This window comes from Gracilinanus agilis, chromosome 4, assembly GCF_016433145.1.
Source record: "Gracilinanus agilis isolate LMUSP501 chromosome 4, AgileGrace, whole genome shotgun sequence".
NCBI classification, from domain to species: domain Eukaryota; kingdom Metazoa; phylum Chordata; class Mammalia; order Didelphimorphia; family Didelphidae; genus Gracilinanus; species Gracilinanus agilis.
This window is the reverse complement of record NC_058133.1, coordinates 431,470,350-431,486,885: the sequence shown is the minus strand read 5'-3', so window position 1 is coordinate 431,486,885 and position 16,536 is coordinate 431,470,350. Positions and strand designations below refer to the sequence as shown.

The 16,536-nt window shown below is 38.0% G+C and overlaps 1 protein-coding gene across 2 annotated transcripts; it reads left to right on the top strand.

Moving 5' to 3' along the window:
* The first annotated feature begins 1,317 nt into the window (after positions 1–1,317).
* TBXT (T-box transcription factor T) lies at positions 1,318–13,205 on the top strand. 2 transcript variants are annotated; one of them, XM_044675786.1, is made up of 8 exons: positions 1,318–1,523; positions 2,563–2,827; positions 3,712–3,846; positions 5,371–5,432; positions 5,571–5,632; positions 7,647–7,823; positions 9,572–9,701; positions 12,932–13,205. In XM_044675786.1, exons 1-8 carry the CDS (start codon positions 1,318–1,320, stop codon positions 13,203–13,205), a joined length of 1,311 nt encoding a protein of 436 aa, XP_044531721.1. The 2 variants fall into 2 exon arrangements, with proteins under 2 accessions (XP_044531721.1, XP_044531722.1); XM_044675787.1 differs by lacking the exon at positions 7,647–7,823.
* Positions 13,206–16,536: the final 3,331 nt, after the last annotated feature.

Below are 16,536 nucleotides of genomic sequence, written 5' to 3'. Positions count from 1 at the left end.
TCCCTAAATCCTTTTCCTTGGGTCCCAGCTCGGTAGTTTAGTCACATGAGAAAAAGGAAACAATAAAGACTTCTCCCATCTGTCCCGTCAATAATAAATTCCTGGATATGCAATGAAATCAAAGTGTTTAGCTGTGGAAGGAAGAAAAAACAAGTTTTAAAAAGTTAAGGTTGTGTGTGCTTCGCCTTCTGGGTAGCTAGCCCCTTGGTAAATAAAGGAACACCTTTCTAGGAGTTTCCCATTCCTGTTAAGAGTTCCATTTTCCTTAGGAGGGTCAATTCAGAAGCAGCCTTCAAAGTGTGTTGTGGAAGAAGATGGCTCTAAATAAGGTCTCCAACTTCCTACCTGTGAATAAAATTCAGAGAAGCTACATCTAATGCCTAAAGTAAGTACCCAGCAATTAGGGGCTGCCAGGGAAGGAGTCTGCGTGTTGGAAGGAAAAATTGACTTGCATCACCTAAGGACTGTTGCTCTCAGATCTCCAGGTGAGACCACAAATTTAAATCTCTAGCCTTTGCCCTATGCTTTCAAACCTGCTGGGAGAGGGTGGACTTGGGGAGGGAGAAGAGAAGACCGGCAGGGGTAGGAGGTGGGGGTGGGTGAAGAGAAGAGCAAAAATAGAGAAGTGTCAATGCCTCTGCAATGAATGTATGAATTGAGGGCCAGGAGGCGGCAAGTTATGGGGCTGTCCATTTCCTCCTTCTCGGCGGCTGCAGTGGCGGGTTCCAGCGGCTTTGATAGAGGTGCAAACATTTTGGGGAAGGCGGAGGGGGTGGGGTGTGGGTGTGGGTGTGTAGAGACTTGGGAAGGGAGGGGGAAGGAGGGTTAAGGAGGGGAATTTACATGAAACAACCTCGCGGGATCCCACTGGCGGCAATTAACATCACAGACTTTCCCCGGGTCCAGTTCTGATATGGCCGCGGCCAGCCAATCGATCCCCAGAGCCAAGCACATCAAAGAATGCCCCTATCCAATCAGGCTTGTCCCCTCTTCCCAGGGCCACATGGGCTCTATTTATGGGGGGCATAATTACTACCTCTAAGACCAGTTTCTGTCTCACATACCGAGAGTTCAAGTGGAATTAACTTTATTCCCCCCTCCCCTCTCCCCTGACCCCCTCCCCCCAATTTCTATCTACCCACTCCTTCCAAGTTTGCAGCTGTATGCTGGAACACTTTGCAACTTCTTCCAGCGCTGAGTTTTCTTGTAAAGGTGGCAACCTGGTGTAGCTGAAGGTGGCTCTCGGAGAGTGAGTTGGCCCTTCGGGGGTCAGGGGAGGGGTGGGGGGCGGGGAGGGGGGTGCCAGAGAGTAAGAGGATGAGCTCCCCCAACGCTGAAAGCTCTGGGAAGAGCCTGCAGTACCGAGTGGACCATCTGCTGAGTGCTGTGGAGAATGAGCTACAGGCTGGTAGCGAGAAGGGGGACCCCACGGAGAGCGCGCTGCGCGTCACGTTGGAGGAGAATGAACTCTGGCTCCGCTTCAAGGAGCTCACCAATGAGATGATCGTTACGAAGAATGGCAGGTAAAGCTTATAGTCTCGCACCCCGATTTCCTGACCTTCCTGTTCCAAACTCTCTTCTTGCACTCTCCTCCTCGCCTCCCCAGCCTTCTTTTGGCACCAGAACTCAATTTAATTACTGAGGCTTTTCCTGAGCTAACTTGCACTTACCTCCACGGTTTCTGACCAGATTTGTCCAATAGAGTTGAAGTGGATCGAATCTCGGTTGTTATTGCTACTTTTGTGACCTGAGGCAAGTCAACTCATCCCTCTGGGTCTCAGTTTCCTCCTCTGTAAAATGGAAGCATTGGATTAGATGGCTCTGAGGTTCTATCAAGATCTTAAATCTCCAGGCTTTGTAACTATCTCAGTTTCTGGGTGACAAGCCTTCTTATTTAGGGGGCAGGTCTGCATTTCTGCAGATACCTTGTGAAAGGCTGTGAATATGGACCTCAATCTTTGGGGAGAACAATCTTTTACCTTCCCCGTTTCGATCCTTTGCACACCAAGTCTATCTTTTAAACACACACACACACACACACACACACACATCCACACATTCCATTTTAGAGTACAGACTTGATCAAGGCCTGGGGAGTTTTTTAGCTTGAAAGCTCAGGGCTCTAGACTGATTTGCACTTATACTTTTCCTTATACTTTTTTAGTCATCAGCCCAACGGGAATGCAATGGAGTGTGTCAGGAAGATTGGAACCCTTTTCAGCACCTTGTGGAAGTGTTGGATTTCCAGACTTTCAGTTCTTCCTCTTTCCCTCATCCTCTACCTTTTTCTCCTTTATCTTTTCCCCCTTCAATTCCGGGAATTTTCTAGTCACACAGTTTTCCATAATATCCCTGCAAACCAACAGGAAATCGGAGGAAGCCAACTTCCATTGCTTGTTAGACCACTGGGTTCTGAGAGTCATCAAATTAAACATTAAGAGCTTGTTCCATACTAGGGACACATTTTTCTGAACATAGCAAACAGCTTCCTCCCTTCTTTCCTTCTCATCCCTATCCTCCTTCATCTCTGGCCCTCTCCTGGTTGCTTCTCCCCCTTTCCAGGAGGATGTTCCCAGTGCTGAAGGTGAATGTATCTGGCCTAGACCCCAATGCTATGTACTCTTTTCTGCTGGACTTCGTGGCTGCAGACAACCACCGCTGGAAGTATGTAAATGGAGAATGGGTGCCAGGGGGCAAGCCAGAACCACAGGCCCCCAGCTGTGTCTACATTCACCCAGATTCACCAAACTTTGGAGCTCATTGGATGAAGGCACCTGTCTCCTTCAGCAAAGTCAAACTCACCAACAAACTCAATGGAGGGGGCCAGGTAGGTCCTGGCCTCACCTTGACAGACTCATTGGGTGTGGAGGGAAGTGGGTCGAAGGCTGGGATGGATAGAAGGACAGACAGAGGGACACCCACTGATCAATCCCTTTAGGCAAAAAAATATCTGGCTTTACCCCTTCCTGATTAGAGATTTAATCTCTTATTTCTATAAAACTGATAGCAATAACATCAAATCTGTCTAAAATGGAGGTTGGCAGGAGGAGAGTAAAAAGAAGCCAAACTTAAATATTATATGAGAGATCCTGGTGACTGTGTAGCTCTCATTTCTATCCCATATGTGGCTCTCAGGTTTCCTAAGGCTTAGGAGTATGTATTGAGATTGATTGTAAACATTTCTTCTAGTAAAACTAAATGTCTCCCATAATATTTACAACTTGAAGCCCTTTTCAACCTGTAGTAAGTGAAAATTGGTTTTCTAAATTTTTTTCTTTTGTGGTTGGGAATAGTTCATGGAAGACTTTGTTTTCTGCCAAGTTGCAAAAGAAACCAAGGCTCTTAAGAACACCCATAGCTATTACAGAGGCCTCAGGTCTTAATTGTCCCAAACCAAAGCCCTTTTTTGATTGGCTTTCATTGACTTTAATGGTATTTGTGTAGCATATTTCTCATACTGCTTTATGAAAAGTTTGTTCTGCCAAGCAGCATAAATAAATACCTTGAGAGGCATTACTTGATTGGCCAGAAGGACTTTTTTCACAATGATTACATTCTTTGGTTTGGGTTGGATCTGCTCTACTTAGGACAATGCCGGCTGGGTTCTGCAATCTTCCTCCTAAAAGAATCAGTGTCAAATGAATGACTTCTTTTTCTGTTGAAGCCATTTTCTTCACCATGCTAATGGAGCCCTTCTCCTGCCTTCCTCAGATCATGCTGAACTCCTTACACAAGTATGAGCCCCGAATCCACATAGTGAGAGTCGGTGGGCCCCAGCGCATGATAACCAGCCACTCCTTTCCTGAGACCCAGTTTATAGCAGTTACTGCATACCAGAATGAGGAGGTAGGAAGAATTATGCAGAATTGCTTTGCTTCTGGGATTCCATTGTCTAAGAAAATTGGAACTTGGGGCTCCCTACAAATAAGAGGATGGGTTGGGGGAGGAAAGATAAGATAAACAGCAGACAAATTGGACCACCTTTTTAAAGGGATCGCCTTTGGTTGGCTCTGCTATTTGGGCAAACGTTTTAAAATAAAGGAAAAGAGGGAAATATGAATTTATTCTGTCTAAACATTTAAAAGTGCTTATTTCTGGACTAATGTTATAGTTTCAAAGTATATGAATTATGTTGAGTATCTTGGAGGACAGGCCTAAGAGAAAAGGGAGAAAGAGGAAAGGGAAGAGAAATTAATTAAAAATGAAATAATAGGATAAACTATTTAATTTTATGGTGGGGTGGTTTTTGATTGGTATAAATTTAGGAGGCTTTGGATGAAGAAATTCTTTCCTGAAGTAGTCTACAAATCTTCTGTAGTTTTTAATCTTAAAGAGTGACCTGGATCCCTAAGGGCTTGTCCCAAGTCAGCAGAAAGTATGTTTCAGAGGCCAGTAGTCCCAACTCTTTCTCAAGACCAGGTGTCTATCCACTGAAACTCTTTATATGTTATTGAATGAGATAATGTGTGTACAATATAGTATAAACGTTTAAATACTATATAAATATCAACAAATATAGGGGTACTAATACTAAAAGTAGTAAGAAAGAAAGTTTTTGTTGTTTGGGTTTTTTTTTTTTACCTTCATGGAATTTAAAAAATGACAAGGTATACCATTTATTTAATTCTATGAGCATTCGTATGGACCTGAGAGGGTTTGAATTGAAGCTCTGCCACTTGGTAACTGTGGGAAAATCATTTTATCCTTCTTGGCCTCAGTGTCCTAATCTGTAAAGTGAAAGGGTTTCAACCAGATGATCTCTAAGAGCCCTTCCAGCTCTTAATAAGTGTAAGTTAGTATAGATTTATGAAGAAGTTCCTGCCTATCAGAATTGTCCAATAAAGAAAGAAGATTTGTAGAATCTTCTTTTGATTTGAAAGGAGAAAGGACTTTTGCCTAGGATAGAATCTTTTTTTGGATAGTTTTGGGTAAAGCCTTGGCAAGAATTTAATACAATTGTCAGTAATCTCTGTTCTTTCACAGAATTTATACAAAAAAAGTGCCCTGGAGATTTGACAGTTATTTAACAAATCTAATAAATGTTCATGGCAAAATTAGAATCTAGCAGAGAAGATGTAGGTAATATCTTGAAGGTCCCATTTAACATTGCAGACACGCCAAAAATAAATATAAGACCATCAGACACAAAGATTTTTGTAAACTTATTAAGGTGACCATTCTTCAGGAAACTGAATTTAAGCAAACTCTCAGCTTTAGAACATCATAATTTTTCACCAAAGACTTTCTCATAAAAAAATTGATTTGAATATTTGCTGATAGTTGATCTTTTGTGGGGTATTATTTTCATACTAAATTAAATACAGGGGAAATGCAGAAGAATATTAGCAAATTTAATTTCTTGTTTTTCAGATCACAGCTCTTAAAATTAAATACAATCCATTTGCAAAGGCTTTCCTTGATGCAAAGGAAAGGTGAGAGAATTCCTATTAACTATGCCCACTTAGCAAAGTATACAGAAGCTCAAATATTAGTTCTATCAAAGTTCCTTGGTGTGTTCTCTTTTTATAACAGTTAATTTGTTTTGGTTTTTTTTTGTTTTTTTTTTACAGAAGTGACCACAAAGATATATTAGAAGAATCAGGAGACAATCAACAGGCTGGATATTCACAATGTATGTTCTGCACTGAACTATTTAAAGTATACTTTGTTATTAAGCCCTAGAAGATGGAGACAGACCTAGGGGATGATGAAAGTAAATCACTTAGTGAAGAGAGGATAGGAAAATGGTCTATCTTCTGGGCATAGGACATAGGGATTTGTGGTAAGAATGGTGCTGACACTATCTTCCTTGTATTAATTACCTCCCGAATTAAAATCAACATTTCAGATTTTGTAACTGTGTAGCTAGGGAGGCTGTAGTTGAGATAGGTTCTGTTATTATTCACTTCCCTTTGTACACGTATACACTTGTAGCTTAACTGATAGGAAGAATCAGGGCCAGAAAAATGAAGGTAGAGAGACAGAGACAAGAGATATTTTCTAGGGGCCTCAGAGTATGATCCTTTTCTGGAGGGAGAAAGGGGAGAATTTACATCAGCAGAGTTCATTTCTAATAAATGCGATCTGGGTGAATAGCATAGGAACCAATTTTATGGTGAGATCTGCCAGAAATAGAAATCTTTCTTAAACTGGAAAGACTAAATCAGTTCAAAAGAATCTAGTCTTACATATATATTCCTGGGAATTCTAAAGCTAGTTCCAAGTCACTAAAGGGTCTGGAAATTTGTTCTGCACTGCACCCAAGGTAAAGTTGAATTGGACCAGGCTTTCTGTGAAGCCTGGAGCCTTAACCTGTCAAAAGAAGCCTTTAAGTGCTGCTAGGATAGCTGAAATGTTAGGATTAAGCTTCATATTGGTATATCCTAGGTTTAATACTCTCTTTGGAGGGAAGTGAAGGGGTGAATTCTAGACAAGCAGAGTTCTCTTTACATAATTACAGTGGGGCCATTCGCCCTATGGGCATAATAGAAGGGAAAATTTCCCTGCCCCTATGAAAAAGTGTATCAGCTTACATCCTCTATATAGAACAGAGATATAGAGCTTTTGGAAAATGCTGCAATAATGGCAAAATATAATGACTGCAGAGTTTGAGGTTTAAGAGTAATACTATTGCAACCATCAAGGTTATGGCCAATAATTTCTACTGGCAATAAGGAGATTAACAAGACATGACAGAGTTTTGATTAAAAACTTTTTTCTCTTCTTTTCTGAATATGTAGCTATTTATTATCCTTTGGTAGTTAACAGATCTCTTGTAAAGCAACTCAAACGCTACTTAAAGCCACTTAAAGATGATGATAAACAAACTGAGATCTCAGATGAGGTTTCACATATGTTCTGGGTATATCTGCACAGCTCACTTAGATCTTGTCTAAGGAATTGTTTGTAGTTTGGCTGTTGGGAGCCATTCCCTTACCCAAATTAATGGTCTCTATTGTCTCTTTTCTGGTTTTTCTGAAGCAAGTGACCCCATTTTCTCAAAAGGAAATGGAAGAAAAAATGGACTTCAAATTACTCATGTGGGTGGTGAGTGTGAGTGTGTGTGTGTGTGTGTGTGTGTGTGTGAGAGAGAGAGAGAGAGAGAGAGGCAGAGACAGAGACAGAGACAGAGAGAGATGGATGAAGTATTTTGGGAATCCAAAGAAATCTCATTAATATGTGACCTGGGTTCCATAAATGATTACTTTAAAACCACAGATCTTTGAATTGCCTATTTATTGAGTTGTGGAAAGGTTGTAATCTGCATCCTATGGAATTATCCATAGTGCTAAAATTATGCATATTAAACAAATTAAAAGTCGGTATTTTGGAAATAGGGAAGATTAATACTCTGGATCTTGCTGTATGGATGATTCAAATTTTGTTCTTATACCCAGAACATGAGTTTTCTGATTCATTTTTATTTTCTACATAACTAGACTTTTTTTTTAAAGTGAAAGCTAATCTGAAGCTAGTTTAAGAGAAATAAGAAAAGGAGTTTAGATGTTTGAGGGAAATAATTACAAAAGAAGCACAATTTAATGAGCAAAACTATATACTTTATCAAAAACAAAATAGACATTTTCTTTACCCCACTTTATGATGAATAATGCACCCAGAAATTATACACTATTCCTTTCTTACAGTAGGAGGGTGGCTTCTTCCTGGAACTGGTACCCTTTGTCCACCTGCCAATCCCCATCCTCAGTTTGGAGCTCCTTTAGCCCTTTCTTCTACACATGGGTGTGAACGGTACCCCACACTGAGGAACCACCGATCATCTCCCTATCCCAACCCATATACTCATCGCAACAATTCTCCAAGTAAGTCTAATGTCTGATTAGATGGTGATGACTAAAAGAGACTGAATTTGTAGTGGTCTACTGCAAGCTTTAGAAACAAGGTTATTGAAGTCTCTTTTCCAAATATTGAGGAATCCAATTTGACCTGTCTTTTGGGAAGTGAGTGATTTGATCAAAATCATGAAGTTTATCCTCTTGGAAATGTTCACTGATTTAAAACCAAACTTGGATTTCAATGCTTTATCTCCTCTCCCCTCAAGAACTTGAATGTAGTCTGTCCTACATTATATTTAATTTACACTTTCTACAGCTTCTTTATGTCATGGATACAATTTCAGAATATTTTTAAAATGCATTAAATAAATTATAAAAGAATTACAAAGGAAACCAGTTATGTTGAAATACAATCAATTACAAAAATATTTTAAAAAACCAAATTCATAGACATCAACTTAAAAACCCTTGATTTGTAAGTTATGGACTCTACTGATTTCATGCGTCCATTTTATTTTCAATTAGATTTAGAAAAGTCCTCAAGAAAAGGGATCCTTTGGTTCTCTTCTTTATCTCCCCAGAATAATTAGATCAATAAATTCTTGTCATTACTACTTTTTGACCCAGGAGGGTACCTTTTGGATCTGTCCCTGACATTGCTGGCTCAAGCCTTAGGGTATGAGCATAAAGAGAAGAATGATAATTTACTCAGTGCCTTTCTACTACTTCCAAAAGGACTTCTAAAAATATCTGTTGAGTTTAATGATCATACCAATTAGAAAATCCTGGTTGTCACCTGGAAATGGTACCTCTCTCACTACATGAACAGTGTGGCAAAAGAAATTAGATTACATTTGTTAAATAAGGCTGCCTCTAATGATTGATCAACTGCTTAATCTTTCCCTTTTTTACATTTTTAAAGATTAATTAATAAGATCATAGACCTAACAGTAGAGCCGGAAAGAATCTCACAGGTTCTCTAGTTCATTTTCTTAATTTCACATTTAAAGAAACCGAGGCCCAAGAAATTTAAGTGACTTGCTCAAAGTCACTCAGAGAGGTCTTAAATTGAGATTTTTGACCCTAGAACTAGTTCTCTTCTCACTGTGCTTTACTCTTTTCAAAGCTTAGAAGCTTTGAACATTCAAAGAAATGTTTTAAAAGATAGCGTAAAGCTTCAAATGATTTTCATTTTGCTCTTTTTAAAAATTAAATTAATTAATTTTAACAAATTAAGAGCAACAGCTCATGTTTCATTCTAGTTCTTCTTATGTCTTTGATCAGATTTTTGACCCTGGTTTTATTTTGCACATGCATCGATCAAATATTATTAATCATTCTGTATTGCTTTATTTGTCTTCTTGTATTTCTCTACTTTTATGTATCATTTCCTATCACTCAATAGTAACTCCTTCCTTTCGATGTACACATTTTCTTCATGGAATCTCTTCTCCCAATGAAGGAGTGTTAGATTGGTAGAATATTTCCTCTGCTCCTCAAAATGTCCATCTCAATAGGTCTTACACTTCTAAAGTGTGTCTTCAAACACTGTTGAATTCTCTTCTAAGCATATACAATTGGCACCCTTCTCAAACTAGTCTAAAAACATTGTCATAGAGCATATAAATGGAAACCTCTACTAGATAACACTAATTTGAATTATGTCTGTTGTTTGACATAATTGCTTGATTAACATTTTAAATTTGGTTTCAAGTTGAACTTTTTGTTTTAGGATATGCTCCAGTAATCTTTTTTTCCCCCCACAAATTCCCTAGCTTATTCTGACAATTCTTCTGCCTGTCTGTCCATGCTTCAATCCCATGACAACTGGTCCAGTCTTGGAATGCCCACCCACACCAGTATGCTGCCCATGAGTCATAGCACCGGCACATCTCCAGGTTCTAGGTAAGAGTGCTGGCTTATTTACATTGCTTCAAAGACTATACAAAATCATGGTTTGAACCTTTCTGGTTGGTACATCACTTGGGTGTATAACAAAGCCCATGTTTTCTTGATATGTCACAAGGGAACTAACCTTTTCCTTGCTTCTTGCCCCTCTGCTTGGCTTTATATTGCAAAGAACAACATCTGGATGGCAGAGCTGCTAAGGAAGTTGGGGGAAAGGGTAGCTTTCACCTCATTATTTAGTCTAGGTTCAGCTTTGAGGCAGTGCCCCCTTATGGTGATGAAAAAATATGAAAACTTCTACATCTTCTCTTAATCCTCAAATATGAATCCTTCTCCCCTCTCCCCATGTATTGATGGGAAATCTTATGCAGCTCCTGTTCTGAAAGAGTAAGTGAAGAACTTTGTGAATGGATTCTGGAGGCCGTGGGACAGGAAGAAGTAGAGAGAGGACATATTTGATAAAAATGATTCTAAGTGCTATATGGGAACTCTGGCCAGGGGCAAAGACTTCAAATCAAGAAAGAAATATAGAAATACTTCTACACCTGGAGTTTTAGGGGAGCAGTGTCCCAGGGCTCTGGAAAATCCTTGTAGAATATTTTGGCTTTTGCATTCTTTTTGCAAACTTTAACTTTTTATTCATTTTAACTTTTTACAAGTGTGTATACTGTATTTAAAGTCTTATTATTATTATTATAGTATTAAAAGAGAAAATATATTGATATTTACTATACATATATTTTATGCCTTTTTGATTTTCTAAATGTTTTCTGTGTCATCTGTTGTTCTTTGCATGTCACCTGTGGTTTCTGCAAAATTCTGATTTATTTTCTTGTGATGACTCAAAATATATCAATATAGAGAAACTATGATGGAACAGTTATGATGTAGAAGGGATACTTAAATAACTAGTTCTTGTGTCACTCTTGGCCACAAAGGGTCATGGCTCTTAGAGCCGGAAGGTACCATAGAGGCAATCTAGGTCCTCTCCTCATTTTTTGTGCAGATGAAGTAACCTCCATTCATTTTACAGATGAGGACACTGAGGCCTCTGAAAGATTCTAAATGATTTATCCAAGGTTACACAGGGGAGACATGGCACCTGTGTTCCTAGCATGTGAAAGACTATTGTGGAAGAGAGATTTAAACTTGTTTGACCCCAGAGGGCAAGAGGAGGAAGGTGCAAAGTGGCCAATTTAATTTTGAAGACAAGAAAAAAATGAAACAAAACTTCCTTACAATTAGAACACACAAAAGCGGAAGGGGCTTCTTCCATAGGTGATGGCATCAGAACCTTGTCTTTGGCAATCTTCAACCAGAAGCTAGGTAGCCACTTTTCAAGTATATCATGGTGGGCTTTCTTTTCAGAATAGGATTGACTCAATGGTTACTGAGATCAAATCTAGCCTCAGGGACTTTTTAACTGTTTCCCTCTAGGAAAGTCACTTAACTTCTGTCTGTCTCAGTTTTCTCACCTGCAAAATGGGGATAATAATAGTACTTACCCCACAGTGTTTTTGTGAAGATCAAATGAGATATTTGTAAAGCACTGAGTACAGTGCCTGGCACTTAAGTAGTCTTTTAATAAATATTCCCATCCTCCTCTCCCCCATTCAACTCTCAAAAGTTTGTGATTGTAACTCCTAGTAATAGTGCTTTCCCCCCAACTGTTTCAGGAGGCTCGCTTTATAAGTTACTTATTTAGATGTTCATATTGTATATTTCTTTTTAATCGTAGTCTCCTAGAGCTCAGGATCTGTGTATTAGCCATCTCTGGGTTTCCCTTTAGTACCTATGACACTGTTTTTGGACACCTGCAACAGAGCTAAGATAAGAATTCAGGTGTTCTGATTCTTATTGCAAGCTTCCATGCTAGAATGTCTTTTACCCGTAGGTAATTAAGTGCACAAATAACATTGAACTAAACCCTGATTTATTATAACTCCCTTTGACAGGCAAAGAACTGTTTTCAGGTAGTGTGATTTTTAAAGCCTATAGACTATCCCATTCAGCCATTCAAGGCACTTTACAATCAGGAACCATTATACCTTAACTAGATTATATTTTATCAGGGCTCCCCCCTGTAGTCAAGACATCCTGAACTACTGTAGTTTAACTGGATGGACTACGATATAATGTATAGATGGAAAATCTTGAACCCCTGGAACTGCATTGCCCAAAATTCCTTTCTGTATCACCTACAATGCTTTTCCTTTTGTCTATGTTTGCATGATCACGTTTTGTATAAGTTCTGAGGCTCTGCCTCGTTTTTCCTCTTTTGCTCTTGGGAGTGGGCTGGTTAGTACCTTTTAGTTAGTTTTTTGTTAGTTTATTATTAATAAAAAATTATTAAATATAATATTCAGTTTTTTGTATGTTAATTTTAATCTCCACATTTTCAACCATTTCCTGCCTCTAAGGCATTTTCTCCTCTTGGCTCCTACACCTAGGAGTTACCCATTTTCCTTGAATTCTACTTGACTTAAACTTAACTCAAATGCCTTGAGCCTCTAAGAATCCTTCCTGGATACCCCAAGCTGGTAAAGGCTTTGCCTTTCTCTCTTTAAATACAGTTAGTTATGCCTCTTTCATATTTCCTCCCCTTTGAATTATAAACTTTATTTGAAATTCAAATATTGTATTTCCTATCCCTAGCTTAGTGCTTTGTACACAATTGAGACTTAACAAATGTTTGTGGTTGACTTGAATTAATCAGTTCTTATTGTGTATGTTTATGTAGGAACCCTAGCCAAGTCATTTGTGCTTTAAAAGAGAAATAAAATGAGTCAGAAGTAGTAGCTTATTGAAGGAGGGATAGAGTCATGGAAAACCGGAGCTCTATAGTTCTGCCTCTAGAAACTTTAAGTCAGTGCAAATAACAACTTCTCTTAGTCTTAGTTTCCTCATCTGTAAAATGGGAGTAATAATAGCACCAGCTACACCAAGAGGCTGTCAAATATAATAAAAATAAATCTCTAATACACTTTGTGAACTTTAAAGTGCTATATAAATGTTAGCTTCTATTATTATTATAACCTGCCCTATTTGTCTATCTCATCTTACTTTTGGAAAAATATTAAGAAGCGCAAGTTCTGATGATTACAAACAAGATTCTTTTACATTTAGTGACTTTATTGTGTCCCTCTTTTGTACCTGCTCTCTGCTCTGGTGGCTGACTTTCCTGTTCTTTTTGCTCACTGGAGTTTTTGTTTTTGTTTTCATTCCAGCCAGTATCCCAACTTGTGGTCCGTGAGTAACAGCACTATCACACCAGTGGCGCAGTCAGCAGGGATGTCCAATGGGTTGGGAGCTCAGTTTTTGAGAGGCTCCACAGCACACTACCCACCCTTGCCCCATGCGGTTTCAGCCTCCTCTTCTTCTGGATCTCCTCTGTATGAAGGCAGCGTCTCAGCCACAGATATTCCTGACAGCCAGTATGATGCCTCAGCACATGCCCGTCTTGTAGCCTCATGGACTCCTGTATCACCACCTTCCATGTAAATCAAGACACTTTTCAAAGAATTGTTGCACAGACTTTTTTTTTTTGGTTTGTTTTTAATTCTTGATTCCCATGGGCTGATTTGGTCTACTCCTAAAGGTCTCTCTTAATGGTACAAGGAATAAAAAGGGTGGAGAGAGAGTTATGGACTACATTTAAAAGGAGTAAAAGCTAGATTTTTGCTGTTTTAGCAAGAGTTTTGGGGAAAGAGGAGCAGCAATTCAATCTTGGGCTTGGGTTTGGACTTCTTTACTTGTCACAGGGGAATTGGATTTAGGACATAAAAAATTAGCCAGTCTGCTTTCATCTAGGTTTGTTTGGCTGGGACTCAGAAAGTTCATGAATTCAAGATACGAGTCCATATTTAATAACAAAATCTGGACGCCAACCATAGTGGTCCCCTTATCCATTCACCATTGGCCTTTTGTCAGCGAGGTGTGTAAGTACACCTGTTCCTGTTTAAACGAACTGTTCTTTTCAGTTTCATTTTTAAAAATTCACTCTTACTTTGGATCAATTTCCAGGTCACTTTGTATGGCAGTGAACACACTTGTAGCTGAGCTGTTTAAAGACAGAGTAAATTGATAGTTGGAAACAATATTAGGATTGCACAAGATTTAGTTGACTGCAAAATTTGGGAATTCTCAGCCCACTAGAGTATTATTATTTTGAGCATTTGCAGTTATTTGTATAGTTAGAATTCATCACAACTGTATGCTTATATTCCCTTTTCTACTAAAAAAAAATCAAAGACAATCAGCAGGAAATATTTTCTGCTAAATAAAAGCAATATGCAAATTTTGGCTGCTCTAGTTGTTATTATACAAATCAAGCCACCTACCCACCTTTTAAGGTGAGTTTTGCTGTTTGATTACAGATGGTCATAAGATATTTTCAGGTAACTCCCCACTCAGCATTAAATGATAAAGGAAGTAAGGTAATATTTAAATATATTTCATGTCTGAACTCCTATTTATCATTCATGTTGTGACTATTTTGCACATTATATAGCATGAGCCAATGTGGATATTGGGATGATCATGCACAGGACTCAGAGTTATTGAAGAATGAATGCGAAGAGGAATTGTGAAGTTTACTAGCTTTAATTGTAATGTTTATGAGAAGCCAGCCTCATTGGTCCTTGTATACATACTTCTTTTCTGACATGGATCTCTGCATTGCAAGTGATTTGATTTTAAAATTCTAATATAAGGAGAGAATGTGATGGAGAGGCAGAAGGAAAAGTTTTAAAGTATCATCTGTTTTTACCCTGAAAAAGTGAACAATGCAGAATAAAACAGATCAAGACACATTTTCAAGGAGTCTATAGATAATGGGACCAAAACCCATTGGCCAGAAAAGAATAATATGCTTTGTCAACTGCTTGTAAATTTGGAGATCTGATGGCTCCTATTTTGTGAAAATGTACAGAGAATGTATAAATCCATTTATAGCTGTCTCTTTTAATAGAAACTGTATTTAATCATGTATGACATGTATTTTAAAATAAGTTAAGCATTTTCAAGTTTAGTAAAAGAATTTTAAAATGATAATTTGCACTTTGTGAAAATAAGTACACTACTCTCTCTTTTAAAAATTTTTTAGTTTAGTTTGTTTTCCCATGAAGACTAATTTGAATCTGTGATCTATTCAATTGGCATAGAAGACTTTAGAGAACACATTATACCTCATTTTGTTGTGACTTGGGCTTTTGTTTTTGTTTTTGATTGATCCAGTTTTTTTCCTTTGGGCCACGCTGAATGAAAGGTGCATTTTGGAAAGAATCGAATAGCTCTTTTGGTTTAAAGCAATAATAAATCATAGGCTGGTATTCCTAAGCCCCACAATAATAGGATTATGGCCACATAACTGTGATAAAGAATTAATTACACTTATTCTCGGTACTCATTTCCTTTTTTAATTATATTAACAAATCCACCCAATATGTGAGGTAGATAAAATAAAATTATAATTGTGTAAAGGAACTGATGAAAAATGAAAAGTCTGTATTTTGTCTGTATCCTCAGTGCCTAATGGAGTATTTCTCTGTATATTTGGCACTTCATAAATGATTGTTATTTTTATTAGAAGAATGCCTTTCACATACCAGGTACACCATAAATATTCATTGATTTGATTTAACATTTTCTTCAGTGATATACTAAATAACTTGATGGGAAAAGCAAACATTGTTTGCCATCTCTCAATTTTTTCTTTTCCCTTCCATACTCCACAACAATTTGTGGTAGTAGAAATGGGGAAACATCTTATTAATGACAATGTAACTATTCAGTTAGTAGCAGTGAATACTTCATCCCTTCTATCTAATTCATTGTTAGAATGATGTCCCAAAGTGTAAAGGTTTTAAAAAGCTTTAAAGAAAACAGCATTACAAATTGTTGACATACAGCTGGCACAAGTGAGCAAGATAAGATTCATCTGGCAAGGGTTTAATGAGGATGAACACACAGTTGCCTCAGCTTGTGGCAGAAACATCCAGCATATAAATCATCTAAAATTCCCTGTTACGTTGGTTTAGGAACTTCTAAACTCTTCCTGAAATAATTGGGAGCTCAGTAGAACTCACTATTATCTTTTTTTTCCTTTTAAACTCTTACCTTCTATTTTAGAATCAAAATCATATATTGGTTCCAAGGCAGAAGAGTGGAAAGAGCTAGGCAATAAGGGTTAGGTGACATGCCACAGCTAATCTGAGGCCAGATTTGAACTAGGACTTCCCTTTTCTAGGCTTGGCTCTCAATCCACTCAACCATCTATCTGCCCCTCACTCTTTTGAAACTCATTAACCTATCTTTCTTTTCCCATTCATGGAGAGCAGATTAAATTCCTTTAGAGTATTAGTTAGGCCACTAGTATATTGTTGATGGAACTGTGAACCAGTAGATTTTGGAAAGAAATTTGGAATTATGCAAATAAATTACTAAAATCTCCATAATCTTTGACTGAGAGATTTTATTACTATGTTTATCCCTCGAGAAGGTCATTGATGTTCAGAAGAAAGTCTCCATATACACTAAATATTTATAGCAGCACTTTTGTAATAGCAGACAATTAGAAACAAAGCCCAAGCCCATCAATTGAAGAAGTGCTAAATGAATTATGGTACTTGAATGTGATGGACAATTAATGTGCTATAGGAAATGACAGAATGAAGGCCATTTATTAAAAAGAAGCATGGAAAGATCTCTATGAATTCATCTAGAGTGAAGTCAGCACGACCAAGTAAACAATATACGCAAAAATCGCAATGATGTAAATGGAAAGAACACAACAGAAAAAAAAAGAATATGTCAGAACTACAAATATCAAGAG

What these genes read in the sequence shown, in the direction of transcription:
- TBXT (XM_044675786.1), top strand. Translation starts at nt 1,318, where the DNA reads ATGAGCTCCCCCAACGCTGAAAGCTCTGGGAAGAGCCTGCAGTACCGA. An exon ending in TTCCTTGATGCAAAGGAAAG is followed by an intron (nt 5,433 to 5,570) that starts GTGAGAGAATTC and finishes TTTTTTTTACAG; the next exon opens with AAGTGACCACAAAGATATAT. An exon ending in ACAGGCTGGATATTCACAAT is followed by an intron (nt 5,633 to 7,646) that starts GTATGTTCTGCA and finishes CCTTTCTTACAG; the next exon opens with TAGGAGGGTGGCTTCTTCCT.